This window comes from Eulemur rufifrons, chromosome 7 (assembly GCF_041146395.1).
Source record: "Eulemur rufifrons isolate Redbay chromosome 7, OSU_ERuf_1, whole genome shotgun sequence".
Lineage (NCBI taxonomy): Eukaryota > Metazoa > Chordata > Mammalia > Primates > Lemuridae > Eulemur > Eulemur rufifrons.
Window position 1 is genome coordinate 170,530,643 of NC_090989.1, and position 14,404 is coordinate 170,545,046.

Here is a 14,404-nt window from a genome sequence, read left to right on the forward strand (position 1 = left end):
TTAAGAGGTTGAGGTCTTAAGGAACAAAACCCACCCACAGGACTACCCCATCTTGAGACTGGGCCTGGGAGCTTAGGATGCTTAATGTGTCTACTGCTCCTTTAATAGATTCCTTTGTAAAGAGGAAATAGAGATGTTAAGTGGAGACCCACTGTCATGGTCACACAGGTAGATGTTTCCTGATTCTCCCTAGGAAAGAGGTTCCCCTGCTTTCTTTTGTCTCTCCTCTGGTATATTTATTTCACTTTTTGTGAAAGAGACTCATTGGTCTCGAGACTGAGCTTGGTACCCCTACTTGCATGGCACATGCTCCTGACCTCATTCTATCATGGGATGGACCACACTCTATCATAGCTGCCTCTTGTTTTTCTGCCCACTACACTGTAAGCTTCCCAGAGCAGAAAATGTATGCAGTTTACCGCTAAATGCCGACCACCCAACACTGCCACCTGCTCAGGGTGGCATTCAATACGTGTTTATTCAATGGGCAGAGAAGTGGATTAATGGAGAAGGGTTGAATGAGTAGATGTATCAACTGATTGATGGATGGAAAAAAGAAAGAAAGTATAGTCGCTACTCAGTAAGATCCAATTCTAATACTATCTCCATCCTTTAATGAGCTGAATTAAGAATGGAGAGGTCTTGTAACTAGATTGGGGTTTCTGGTCAAGTATCCAGTGGCCATTACCCTCAGCGGAGTAAGGCACTACACCTAACCCTATTTGGAAAGCATGGGTGAGACATATACCTTCCAAATAAATGGCGATTTGATTCATTCATCTTTCAGGTTTTATATCTAGCTGAGTATCTGCTACTGGAACTTGGCCACCGCATAAGGCCATGCAGTCAGGTCCCTGCCCAGTAGGTACCACTCACACAGATTACAAACTGAATAGTACCCTCTGGAGTTGTGTAATGTGGTGGCTTTGATGGGATCTAAGACTAAGATAATAATTAGGGAAGAGAGAATTAAAAACTGATACCACTTCCCCCAAGAAAAGGAATACGTTTAATTATTCTTTTTCCTCTAAGTCTTTATATTCTCTAGAGCTATAAATAAGAGGCAGTATGAGCCAATGATTAAGAGTGAAATTCCAGAATGGCACAGCACGGACCTTAGCTGTGATATCTCATTTAACCTTCTGGGCTTTGGTTTCCATGAATGTGGAGAAGAAAAGCATCTATATCACAGAATCACTGTGAGGGTTAAATGAGATATTATGCTATTATAGAATAAAACCCAGCACATGGCAAATATTCAATATATGTTAATAACAATTATTAACAAAATGAATAACTTTAATATTCATCTAGAATTCCCTTAGCAGATACTTTGGATCCACTTAAAATCACTTTTCCCAACTTACTTTCTAAATATATTCATGGATGCATATATGTGGCTATACATATAGATGTGCACATATACAGTCTGAGCAAAGAAATTGTGGTTACTACATGGGAATTCTAGTGTTCAACTTGACTACCCAGGTTCCAGTCCTGTTCCATAATTGTAAGGCAAGTCACTTTACTAGCCTCAGTTTCCTCATCTGTAAATGAGGATAATAGTAGTAATTACTGCCTTCATAAGATTTCCACAAGTTTTAAATGAGAAACTATAATTAAAACACTTAACATAAACTTGATATTCTGTGTTAGATATTTGTTTTAATATATGCACAACACTTTTCAGGCTAGTCTCTCTATAATTTAATGAACACAATTTATCAAGATACTAATAAAAATCTCAATTCTAAGCTAAAAACACTGCTATAAATGGGGGCGGGGGACATAACATTCACCTATAGCCCCCTCCCTTCCTCCAAGACTGTAATTGGTTGGTTCTTTTTTTTTTGGTATGGGATGATTTTTCTTTTTGAATTTTTAAAAACATCTGGAAATAACTTCAAGTTTACAGAAAGCTGCAAGAGTAAGAACAGCAAATATAACATCAGATACCCTTTACTCAGGCTTACCTATTATTAACATTTTAACCTGCTGGCTAGTCATTTGTTCTCTCTCTCCCTCTTCCCACACATAATATATTTTTAACCATTTTTAATGTCTTATAGCCATTTGAGAGTAAGTTGTACTCACCATGGCCCTTTACCCCTAAATATTTTAGCATTTATTTCCTAAAAATAGGGATGTGTCATTGGTTAATTTTAAATGCAATAGGAAAATATGTCATTGAATCTTTAAAAAGTCTACTTTATTCATATTGTGGTAGAAATAACACAACTGACGTTTTCTTGTTTAAATTTAAGGCAACCGTTTTGGGCAGCCCATTCCACACCGTGACGTTAGTTAAGCCAATCAGAGCACAACCGGTGAGGTGTCCTTACTTAGACCATAGCATAAATATACATATTCCATTAGAGAAGCCAGAATATTTACTTGTACTTATTTTTTTTTTATTTCATCTTATTGTTATGGGGGATACAGAATTGCATTACATACATTGCCCATGTACCGCCTTTCCCCCCAAGTCAGAGCTCCAGGCGTGTACGTTCCCCAGGTAGTGCGCGTTGCACCCATCATGTAGGTATATGTCCCTCCCCCCCACCCCCCCTTCCCGAGTCAGCACCTTCAAGTGTTACCATTCCCCAAACGGTGTGCAATGCACTCATTGTGTAGGCATACCCCCATCCCCTCCCCCACCCCCCACCTCAGTCTGATATCCGATTGGTGTCGTTCCTAGATGTGTATTTAGGTGATGTTCAGGGAAACCATGTTCCTGGTGAGTACATGTGATGCTTGTTTTTCCATTCTTGGGATACTTCACTTAATAGAATGGGTTCCAACTCTCTCCAGGAGAACCATAGAGATGTCGTATCTTCATTATTCCTTATAGCTGAGTAATATTCCATGGTATACATATACCACAGCTTACTAATCCAATCATGTATTGATGGGCATTTGGGTTGTTTCCACATCTTTGCTATTGTGAATTGTGCTGCTATAAACATTCGGGTACATGTGTCTTTGTTACAGAATGACCCTTTTTTCTTTGGGTATATGCCCAGTAATGGGATTGCTGGGTCAAATGGTAGGTCTACTTGAATCTGTTTAAGATATCTCCATAATGCTTTCCACAGGGGTTGCACTAGTTTGCGGTCCCACCAGCAGTGTATGAGTGTTCCTGTCTCTCCACACCCACGCCAACATGTGTTGTTTTGGGTTTTTTTGATAAAGGCCATTCTCATTGGGGTTAAGTGATATCTCATTGTGGTTTTGATTTGCATTTCTCTGATGATTAGGGATGTTGAGCATTTTTTCCTATGTTTGTTAGCCATTCTTATATCTTCTTTCGAGAAGTTTCTATTCATGTCATTTGCCCACTTTTTGATAGGGTTGCTTGATTTTTTCTTGCTGACTTTCCTGAGTTCTAAATAGATTCTTGTTATCAGTCCTTTATCTGATGTGTAGTATGCAAAAATTTTTTCCCATTCTGTAGGTGGTCTGTTTATTCTCTGGACTGTTTCTTTGGCTGTGCAGAAGCTTTTTAATTTAATCATGTCCCATTCATTTATTTTTGTTGCTGCTGTGATGGCCTTAGGGGTCTTCTTCATAAATTCTTTGCCTAGGCCAATGTCTGTAAGAGTCTTTCCTACATTTTCTTCTAGAATTCTGATTGTATCACGCCTAAGGTTTAAGTCTGTTATCCACCGTGATTTGATTTTTGTGAGGGGTGAAAGCTGTGGGTCCTGTTTCAGTCTTCCACAAGTGGCTAACCAATTCTCCCAGCACCATTTATTGAATAGGGATTCTTGTCCCCAGAGTATATTCTTTCCCACTTTGTCAAAAATTAGGTGACTATATGAGGATGGTTCTATATTTGGATTTTCTGTTGTGTTCCACTGGTCTGTGTCCCTGCACTTGTGCCAATACCAGGCTGTTTTAAGAACCACGGCCTTGTAGTATAGTTTGAGGTCTGGCAAGTTAATACCTCCCATTTTGTTTTTGTTGCTTAAAATTGCTTTTGCTATACGGGGTCTTCTTTGATTCCATACAAAATGTATAATTATTTTCTCTACGTCTGTAAAGAATGATGTTGGTAATTTAATAGGGATTGCATTGAATCTGTAGATCACTTTGGGTAGTATAGACATTTTAACAATGTTGATTCTTCCGATCCACGAGCATGGTATATTTTTCCATCTATTTGCAAGTTCTGCTATTTCTTTTCTCAGTGTTTCATAGTTTTCCTTATAGAGGTCCTTTACCTCTTTAGTTAGGTATATACCTAGATATTTTATTTTCTTTGTTGCTGTTTTGAAGGGTATTGAGTCTTTAATTTGGTTTTCCGATTGACTGTTATTGGATGATATGATGTTATATCTGGAAAACCCCCAGGATTCAACCATGAGACTACTGGAATTGATTAATGAATATAGCAAAGTCTCAGGCTACAAAATTAATATACACTTGTACTTATTTTTATTGAACACATTTGATACAAGGAAATTTTTAAAAATATATATATTGTATTTCATTCTCTTGACTTAAATGATTCTTGGGAAACTAAAATATGGTAAAATCTTTTCTTAAAATAAATAATAGATGGTAAGAATACTGTGAAAACTTCCATATACCTTCATAAATTGCTGTGGAAATTGCTTTATAATTGCAACAAATCTTGATGAAAAATGTCAGCTAAAATTATAAAGCAATTAAATAAATTAACACGGCTGCCAAATAGATATATTAGTATCCTACACCCAGCCAAGGACTAATCCATATGTTATTAAGAGAACACTCTTTTTAAAGTTTAATATGTTAATTTTTAAAATGGTCTTTAAGGTGACTGCAGACAGAAAAATAAACCAAGGGCTTAGACTCTGGCAGTGGTAAGAACTGGGTTTGAATCTGAGTTCTATCATTATTAAACTATGTCCTTAGGCAAGCCACTCAATCTAAGCTCTCCACACTCAAATGCCACACTCATAATGCATAACACAGAATACAACAATGATAACACTGCATCCCTCTGGGTTCAGAGAGGGTTAAAAGACACAAAGCTTATAAATCACTTAACACTGTGCCTGGTGCATACAGTAAGCACTCAATTAATGATAGATGTTATTATTAAGTGGTGAAGCCTAGTCTAACATGTTTTCATAAGAAGATTATAAATTACAGCAACTCTAATTAAACTTAATCTAAACTCCTATGGCTTTCCCTTTTTCTATACCCCTGAGAACCCCAGAATAAAGAACACCAGCCAAACCATGTTTATTTGAATCTATTAACAGTCACATATAAATCAAGCCCAGTGTTACGAGCTTCTACGTTTGTAATTTTTTTTTCCATTTTTTTCTCCAATATGACTCTATCCGTTTCAGCAACTATACACCAGCAATTAGGGTTAACAACATATAATAAGAAATACAAAGAAAAAGAACATTGGGAAATTAGCTGATGCTAGGAATAAGCAGAGAATATGCTGTTTCAAGCATGTTTATTATTGGCCAAATCATCCAATTATTAATCTTCACTATATTCTTGCCTAGCATTTGGTGTTAGGTGGTTACTCAACAAATGCTGGAAAATCATTTTTGTTAAACTTTGCTTATTCCCAACCCCCCACCCCCGCCACCAAAAAAACCAGAATATTTATATATAAATAAGGCCCAAAGCCTAAAAGGAACTTGAAAAGAGAAAGGAAGAATGCTGGGCTTGCAAAGTCATGTTAGAAAGGGAAGGGGGCTGGGTGCCATGGCTCATGCCTCTAATCCTAGAACTCTGGGAAGCTGAGGCAGGAGGTTTGCTTGAGGCTATGAGTTTGAGACCAGCCTGGGCAATATGGCAAGACCCTGAATCTACAAAAAATATAAAAATTAGCCAAGCATGGTGGCGCACCTGTAGTCCCAGCTACTCAGGAGGCTGAGGCAGGAGGATCGCTTGAGCCCAGGAGTCTGAGGCTGTAGTGAGCTATCATTAGGCTACTGTACTCCAGCCTGGGTGACAGAGTGAGATCCTGTCTCTAAAACACACACATACGAAGAAGGAAAAAAGGGAAGGGAAAGGGGCAAGGAAGAAGGAGTGTTAATCTAAACAGCGGACCTATGAAGTGCCACGCTGACAGTCAGGGGCACATGTACTTCTATACATCAATAAAGATAATGAGGAAATGGAGTACCAGACAGCCAATGAAACTGGTAAATGGAAAAGCCTGCTGGGCTCTCAGGTCCACCATACCTAAAAGCCCATCACACCTGAACTTCCTAGACTTGACGTGTCATGCACCAGTGACACACAGAGGCAGAAAGTGAGTCCGTGTGAACTGGGCCGAATGGGCTCTGAAAGGTGGCCTGAGGGTGAAGGAACGACCTTTCCGATGGTGTCCTTTTCCATTACATACACCATTTCGCTAAACTAACAGTACAAGTGTCCATAAAAATGCAATGGTTTAAGATAATGACTTGGGGATCTATCAGATTAGAATCTACTCAACTCTCCAAGTATATGAACTTGAGCCTCTCTAAGTCTCATTTTCTCCATTGGAAAATGGTTATAATAATAGCTTATACTTCAAAAGATTAAGAGGATTAAAGGAAATAGCATAAGTGTTTAATAGAGTTCCTGACACACTGGGGATACTTAATAAACAAAACTTGGTTTTTTATTACTTTTTAACTTTTAAAACATGGTATCGAGTGAGTTACTCAGCCTTTCTGCTCCCCCTTGACTGCCTATGTAATGGCAGTGATACCCGCCACTAGCATCATGCTACAACTAACCAAATGAGGCTTGCAAGTGCTTGGGCTCTCTGTTGGCACGGAGGGATAAATGACAGCTGCATGTCTAGCACAGAATTTAGAACCTCAGAGTAGATCTCAAAGCTTAAAAAAAATCCATCTAGATAACCACTGAGGAGAAGGACTGATAAAATATATAAGAAGGGAAAAAGAAATAAAAAGGTAAATAAGATAGCGCATCAACAGAATTCACCGACAAGGACTGGAGTAAACAATATCTTGTAACAAACAGCATGATACTTCACCGATCAAAATGTCACTTTTATTATTGATAAAAGTTACCTTGGAGGAAATGGTTTTAGATATTTGTTAACAACGGGCTTGTTATAATAATAAATCTCCCCCAAATTAAACTTACCAGCCCATTCCTGGGCAGATCTCATGACCACAATCGCAACCCAGGAAGACCTGCCCAAATAAAGTCTCCTGCCTGGAGGGACAGGGAACGCAGGTTTCCCTGGGAGCAGGCAGGGCTCCAAGGAGAAGAGACATTATCAGAATTAGGAATGTCCAGGTCCTTTCTCATAAACTCACTGATCGGAAAACTTACCTCTCCCTGGCAAGAAGTAAATAGAGATTCCACACTGCTGGCTCCACAGCTCCTGAAGGGGCACTTTAGAAATGTGGAGTGGTGTTTTGTTCCAGGTTGTCACAAATATGGGGTGTGCTGCTGGCATTTATCAGGAGAGCTCCCAGGACGCTAAAAGTTCTTTGATAAATGACAGAGTCCAGAATAACAAAGAACCTTCCTGCTTCCTTCACAACCTTTCAATGCCCCACCAGACAGTCGCATGGATGGAAATTTGTTTATAGTTATCTGATCCCAGACTCTCACTCCAAATTACATCTAAACAAAAAGTACTTTTTCCTAATGATTTTTTAATTTGGCACAAAACTTGCTTAGACTATTACATTGCTTTGTGAAACACAAAGCATATTTCACCTTATACATGGTGAAATGGAAACTGTGTATGAGAAGTGATACTAAAGCAGAGGAAAATACCCATGACATACGCAGTCTTATGTTTGAAGTGTTTTCTATGTATACAGCTCTGTGCTAAACATCATAAAAAGCATCACAATTCAAAGGCTTAAAACTTCATTGCTACCCATGACTATCCTTTGTTAGAACATCCCATTATATAGGGTGTTTTCAGCAGTACCATATTTAAAGTCACTTGTTAAAATATACAAATTACATAGGATGGGGAACCCTATACCACGGTATGAACCATTCACTTCTTTGTTCTAATTCTAGGCTTCTTAAAGGAAGCTCAATAGCAAACCGATGCACAGCAAGTAAGTCTGGATGGAGAAGGAAGGAGAGGCCAGGTGAGAGCAGTAAGGGGATAGATCAGAGGGTAGGAAGGGTCCCCAGACCACAGACCAGCCAGGGGCACATGGGAAAATACAATGGTGATGGGCAGAAGAGAAGGGAAGAGAAAGAGCTGAGAACTGATGAAGACAAATACTGACTGCATTGTAGGCAACAAACATTTGTGATTAAACAGAAAAGAGGCAGGGTTTAAGAGGCAAATGGGCTTGAGTTCAGATCCTTAAGCATCTGTGTGCCCTAGATGAAGCCAAAGTTAGGGATGACATGATAGCTAGGTAGGCAGGTGGACAGATAGAGAGATAGATATACAATAGATCATGGCAGTGTACCCTGTACACAGTCGGCATCCAAAAACTAGAGAGCTATTATTATTGTTCGTAGTCACAGTTTTGCTACAGGCTAGGCTTTGTAAAGGCTAAAGCAATCCTTTTAATTTTAGACAGCACTTACTTTGGTTAGAGAACAAGGGCAATAACAATAGTGGGAAAGTTTCCAGCAACCTTTATCTGTTTAGTCCTATGGGTGCTTGCAGAACTCTGCAGCTCATGAATTACAACTGGAAGCCTTCCAATAGTATCACACACAACCTGAACACAGGGATGCACATTCCAGGAGACAAGCTATTTTCCAACATCTAGGTCTTTAGGCTGGCCTCTTGCTGTTCATGTTCTCAGCTCCTACTGTTAAAGACCACGGCAGAATGGACTGATTCTAGGCAAGCTGTATTGGAAATGACTGTGCTTAAGAGAAAATAATAGGTTGAAATAGGGCCAACAGAAATTTATGGTCCCGTTCAAAGTAATAAACAACGCCAAATGTCAGCAGATGCAACTGTATCAATAAAGACCAGCATCACCTATGATTACCATATCCAATTTAAAATGTCTTGTGCATCAAACACTTTTAATCCCTTTGTAAACTCCTTTAAGTCACTGATCAATACCTCTTAGACTGGTTACAACAGTCTCAGTATCAGGCAGAGCCTTGATCAACAAAGTGTTAAGCCACAGAACTAAACCGACTCATCCTTTCCTCTTTCAGATGACCTTTGCCTGAAAAGAAAGATGAGTTTCTGAGAGTTGAGTCTGAAGAAGTCAGAAGGAACGGGAGGGGCACTGTTCGTCACTCAGACAACCGGCACTACCAGCTGAGTTGTATCTCGTTTTGACAGCAGCAGTATAGTCAATGACAAGCCCTGTCAGGTAACACATTTATCTTCATGGGAAAAGCAGCCATTCCAAAGCAAGAATCTCAGATGTTGTCACATCAGCTAGGACAAGAAGTCATAAAACAGGAAGGCTATCAATGCTGGAGGTACGGCGATATCTAGACTGCAATTAGGAGGAGGTGTAAATGGGCACTCCAGCCCCAAGCTCATAGGAACCTTGACACTTTTCTTCTGTGCTTGGATTCCTGGCCAAGTAATGAGTGAAGTCCTTATCAGCCATCTGTGACCCCTCTTGGGGCCCAAGCCTCTGAGCTACCTTTTATTCGGAAAGCCTCATGCCAAAAGCAGCTCTGCTGCTTCTCTCAAATACTAAGTAACCAAGAGAAAAAAAATGTAGGGCATTTTTTCTCATTTCTTCGTTTGTTCATTCATTCAACAAATATTTCTCCTGTAGTCCAGGCACTAAGCTAGGTGCAGGCTGGTCAGTGAAGTAGAGTCTAACAGGACAGGCAGACACACAGCAGGCACTACAATCAGAAACAGCAACGTGCTTGAAGGAGGTTACAGAGGGTGGAGCAGGGAGCAGGGAGGAGGACAACAGGCTCAATCTGTGGCAGCCATGGAAGACTTCATGGAGGAAGCAGCATCTGGCTAAAACCTAAAAGAAAACTGTAGAGTGGTCAGGTGGAAAGGCAGGGAAATAGTAGGAAATAATGTACCCAGTTACAAGAAGACACAAGATGTGTCTAGAAGATGGAATGAGATTTGTAGGGCTAAAACATGCAGCAGCAATGGGTTGAGAATGTGAACAAAATTGGAGGTGAAGGAGACAGGAATATTATCCAGATGTTTCTGAGGAATGAGAGAAGGGAGCACGTCTACATACATTTCAAATCCATTTATTTACAAGTGGTTTTCCACAGGTATGCAAAGAAAAGATCTAATGGGAAATAAAATAAACCTAGATATCCTAAGAAAATCATGTAATGATTTTTAAAAATCTGAATAAATCATTAACTATGAAAATTCTATTGTACATACCAGAGAATTTCTTGAAAATCAGAGAATATACTTATTTTTAAGGTATTATGCTTTACATTACCCCTATTCCCAAGCCATAAAACCTCATCATTTTAAACAGCGAAAACTGTAAGTTCAGCAATGAGAAACATTTTTTTCTTTTTTCTTTTACTCTCAATGGTCTCTTTCTACATTCCTCTAATCAGGATAGTATTAATTACATCCAAGTTGGGAATTAAAGCAACCTGGTTTAACCCTGACCGTGCTACTTACTGTGTGACCTCAGGCAAGCTATTAACCACTCTGAGCCTCTGTCGCCTCTAATGAGGCCCTTCTCAAAGGGTTGCTGTGGGTATCTGGCGAGACACTGGTACTACTATTTCCATTTTACTAAACAGAGAATGAGACTCAAAGAAGTTATGTGACTTGCACCAGGCCATATACCTAGCAGAGCAGCCCTCAGACTTCACGCCGGGACTTCTGACTCATTCTGCATCTGGTTCTCTTTTCTCTCATAATTTTTTTTTTTTTTTTGGTGGTGCTTTTCAATGGTAAATATAATTAAATTTTAACGAAGATGACCTTTCTTCATACTGTAGAAATAATAAGAGTTCTGGAATAAAGGGGAAATAAAAGGGGAGTGGAGAATAATAATAACTGTAACAAAAATAGCACTGGATGAACACTTTAAATGGGTAAATTGTATGGTATGTGAATTATATCTCAATAATGCTCTTACAAATAAAAAAATAAAAATAGCAGTGGATGAGAAGTGAGTAATGTGGCATTTAGAAGTGCTATGATTTTGAGGAAGTTACAGTTTGTTGCTTCATCTTCTTACCAGCAAAAAAGGGTTGCTATTACCTGCATTATGTTTGCCAAAGAACTACGATACAACTTGAACTCTAAGTGGAAAAGATGAGCATATGACTCTACTGCATTATGATGACACTAGAAATAATGAGAATGAAGGAGCTTTCGTTTCTAATAACCCATGAGCCTCCTGAAATGTACAGAAAAAGAAGTCTACCCCCCACGGCAAGCACCTGTTCATGAGGTCATTCCTTCTCAAAATACTGAAGTCACTGAAACATCAGTGGCAGGAAGTTCTGGAATATATAGATTACATGAGCCTGTTTCCCGGCAGCCCAGTTACAACATAATCAAGAGGATCCATTCTCCAAATCAGGGCTTCCTAATCCAGGAGCATAGCAGAGCTCTCCTGCACCAGGCACACGGGCCAGAGAATCAAAATAAACACACATGTGCCCAGAGTAACCCAAGCCTATAACAGAATCCCAAGTGAGCCCTGGTCTACTCTGTTCAAAGGCACACACACTACACCAGACTCGGAAACAGACCTCTTCTGGATTTCCTTCCCATTTTATGAAGGAAATGTAAAATGAATTGTTACCTGTTTTCTCTTTCAGTAGGAACAACACTTCTGCTTTCCAAACTCCTGGTTTACTGGTTTGATAGAAATAAAACATCGATACCTAGGGCTTTATACAAGCCAAGACAAACGTGATTTTTCCACTGTTTTTAAAAGACAGAAGTCATTTTTGTCCTAATTCCTACATAGTAGTAAGCTTAAAAATCAAGCCATTTAGCTCACAGTCAGGTCCAATAAATCGGTGGAAAAAATAAATGGGCGAGCATGCCAAAAACGTAACCATGGTAACACCACAGATGCGTCAAGAAATGGTGCGCTCATTTGCTTCATCCCCATCTCTTAAATTGGAATCTAAGTAGGGGAAAAATTACACAGAGAACAATCATGATTCTGCAATTACTGAATTCTGCAAAATTGCATCAACCTGCTGTACTATAACTTCAGAGGCAGCTACGGTGCAGCTACAGAAACAGCCCTAGATGGCTGGGGAGTTAAAAAGACTGGGATCTGCCACTTATTGGTTACTTAATCTCCCTGTGACTTCGTTTCCTCACCTGTAAAATGAGTGTTAAAGACCCCCAGCTTTACCGGGTTACTGTAAGAATAAAACTCAACACTGTGGCAGAGGCAGGGAAAGAGCAGACTCAGGAAGCTGCTGCCTTGGTCACCTTTAGCCTAGATTTTACTGGCTTACCTTAGTGCCTCAGTTTCTTGATCTATAAAAGATAATCCCTGCCCCACCCATGTGATTAGCATTAGGAATTATTATTAATCCAAAATATAAGGAATTATCATGAGAATATTATTAGGATTACAGTTTTCAACTCCAGTGCTGAAAGACTAAAAGAATCAAGGGCCACAAATTCACATTACCACAGGATCACAACCTTTCCTCTGTCAAAGGCAGTCCCACTCTGGGGACAAAGGCAACTTTGGGGCCCTGTCCCAAGTGACTTACAGGAAATCTCCTCTCTCAGTTTTATTAATGAGTAAAGTAGAAGAATGGGGGCTGGTTTAGAATCTCTTCCTCCAGGTCACAGGCTAGACTCTAGACTTACAGTCTAACTCACTAGATTAGTTCCACTTGCTATTTTCACAGTAGTATCTGGCAACATTAGCATTCTAGCATATCACTTGCAAGATATTATTTTTTTAAAGAAAACCCTTTGTTGCAAACAAATCACAGCAATAAGCAGGGTACCTTGAACATTAAATTACTGTTCCTTTCTTTTGCTGGGTAAAAAAAGGGTATTTCTTAAAGAAATTTTTTTTCAATTTCTGAAAACCAGGTAACAGACAGGAAAAAGACAAATTCCAAGTACTAAAACCAGAATCATTCTTTCCTCATATGAAAGAAATTAAACCCACCACACGTCCTCCCAGGAGCCATTCCTTATGTTTAGCTGTATAGGAACACAGTGTGGCGGGACACAATGATACTTCTCCACAATTGAGCTGCCACTTTATCTACCTGTAGACAGACAGACAGACAGACTGACTGCCTTCCTTTAACTCAAAAACTCTGCTTTCAGAATTCCTATGTTCTGTGTCTTGTTTTCTAGGATTTGGTCTAATCCAGTGGTTTGGGGGATTTGGGATTTTCACTCTGTAGAGCACATTTCCTCAAACGAAATCATACATGAAATTCTGATTCATGGATCCGATAAAGTTGGCCGAAAGGAGGGGAGGCATGGGAAGGAAGGGAGAGCCCCGAGGTATTCCCTTCACTGAGGGGCTGTGAGTGGCCCACTGGTCTCCACAGAGGTCAGTCTAAAGGCCCCTGGCTGGGTCCACCCTTTGGTAATGACGACGGTTAACATTTACGGAGACTTACACCATGCCAACACTTTACAAAACGCCTAGAGCACCTCAACCCATCCACTCCTCATAGCAGTTCTATGAAGCTCGTATTTCGGACACGACCTTTCCACGAATGTCAAAAGTGGACCTTACAAAGGGTCAACAATTTGCCTGGCGTTATAAACCAGTAAGCAACAGAGCTGGGACCGAAACCCACGCACACCACGACGCTGTGCTGTTTGTCCCACTGTCACTTATGACTCGCCTAACTTATCGAGTCGCTCGGTGGGCAAGCCGCCAAGTGTTCCAGAACCAGCACTGAGCTCTTCTTTCTCCCCTTGACTTTTCACCTACACCCACCCGGCGGCGAGACGCCAAAGACGAGTTACTCACAAGGCACAGCGTGGCGGTAAAGGTTATCCCTTATGGTCTGCTGCAGCTCGTGGTCAGGAGACCCTTTCTGGAACCTCTGATTGAGGAAATGTCGCAGGTCCTTGTTCAGCCTTCCTCCTGCAGGAAATATATAAAATAGACAGAACACATCAACAACAAGGCCTCCTAGAGACTGAGCAGCTGAGAGCTGTGTGCGAGAAAGCCACGCAAGGCAATTCTAGTCTGCCACCCTCAGCCATTAGGAGCGTGTACTTATGGACTTTGGATTTTCTTCTGCAGAGATAAAGGACAAGCAAGAATGTATTAATATTAATAATGAAGATAAAACAGCATTGAAATAGCATTAACTTGGGGGTCCTATCTCACATAATACAGGAAGGCAAAAATAATAAAGAATTTAAATTTAAACTAGGCTATTACATTTAAAATATGTGTCATAGACACATGTAGACACTATTACTGCAAGAATAATGAAGACGATCCAGCAATAACTGTCAGATTATAAGATGTTCTTCGACCAGGGATTCAATTGGTAG

General features: G+C 40.0%; 1 protein-coding gene across 12 annotated transcripts in view; it reads right to left on the minus strand.

The window, feature by feature from the left end:
- Positions 1-14,404, minus strand: part of MAGI1 (membrane associated guanylate kinase, WW and PDZ domain containing 1) — a 607,075-nt gene that overhangs the window by 227,665 nt on the left and 365,006 nt on the right. For all 12 annotated transcript variants that reach the window (XM_069476028.1, XM_069476033.1, XM_069476032.1 and 9 more), the window contains exon 2: positions 13,869-13,985. In XM_069476028.1, the coding sequence (XP_069332129.1) occupies positions 13,869-13,985 (117 nt within the window). The remainder of the gene's footprint in view (positions 1-13,868; positions 13,986-14,404) is intronic.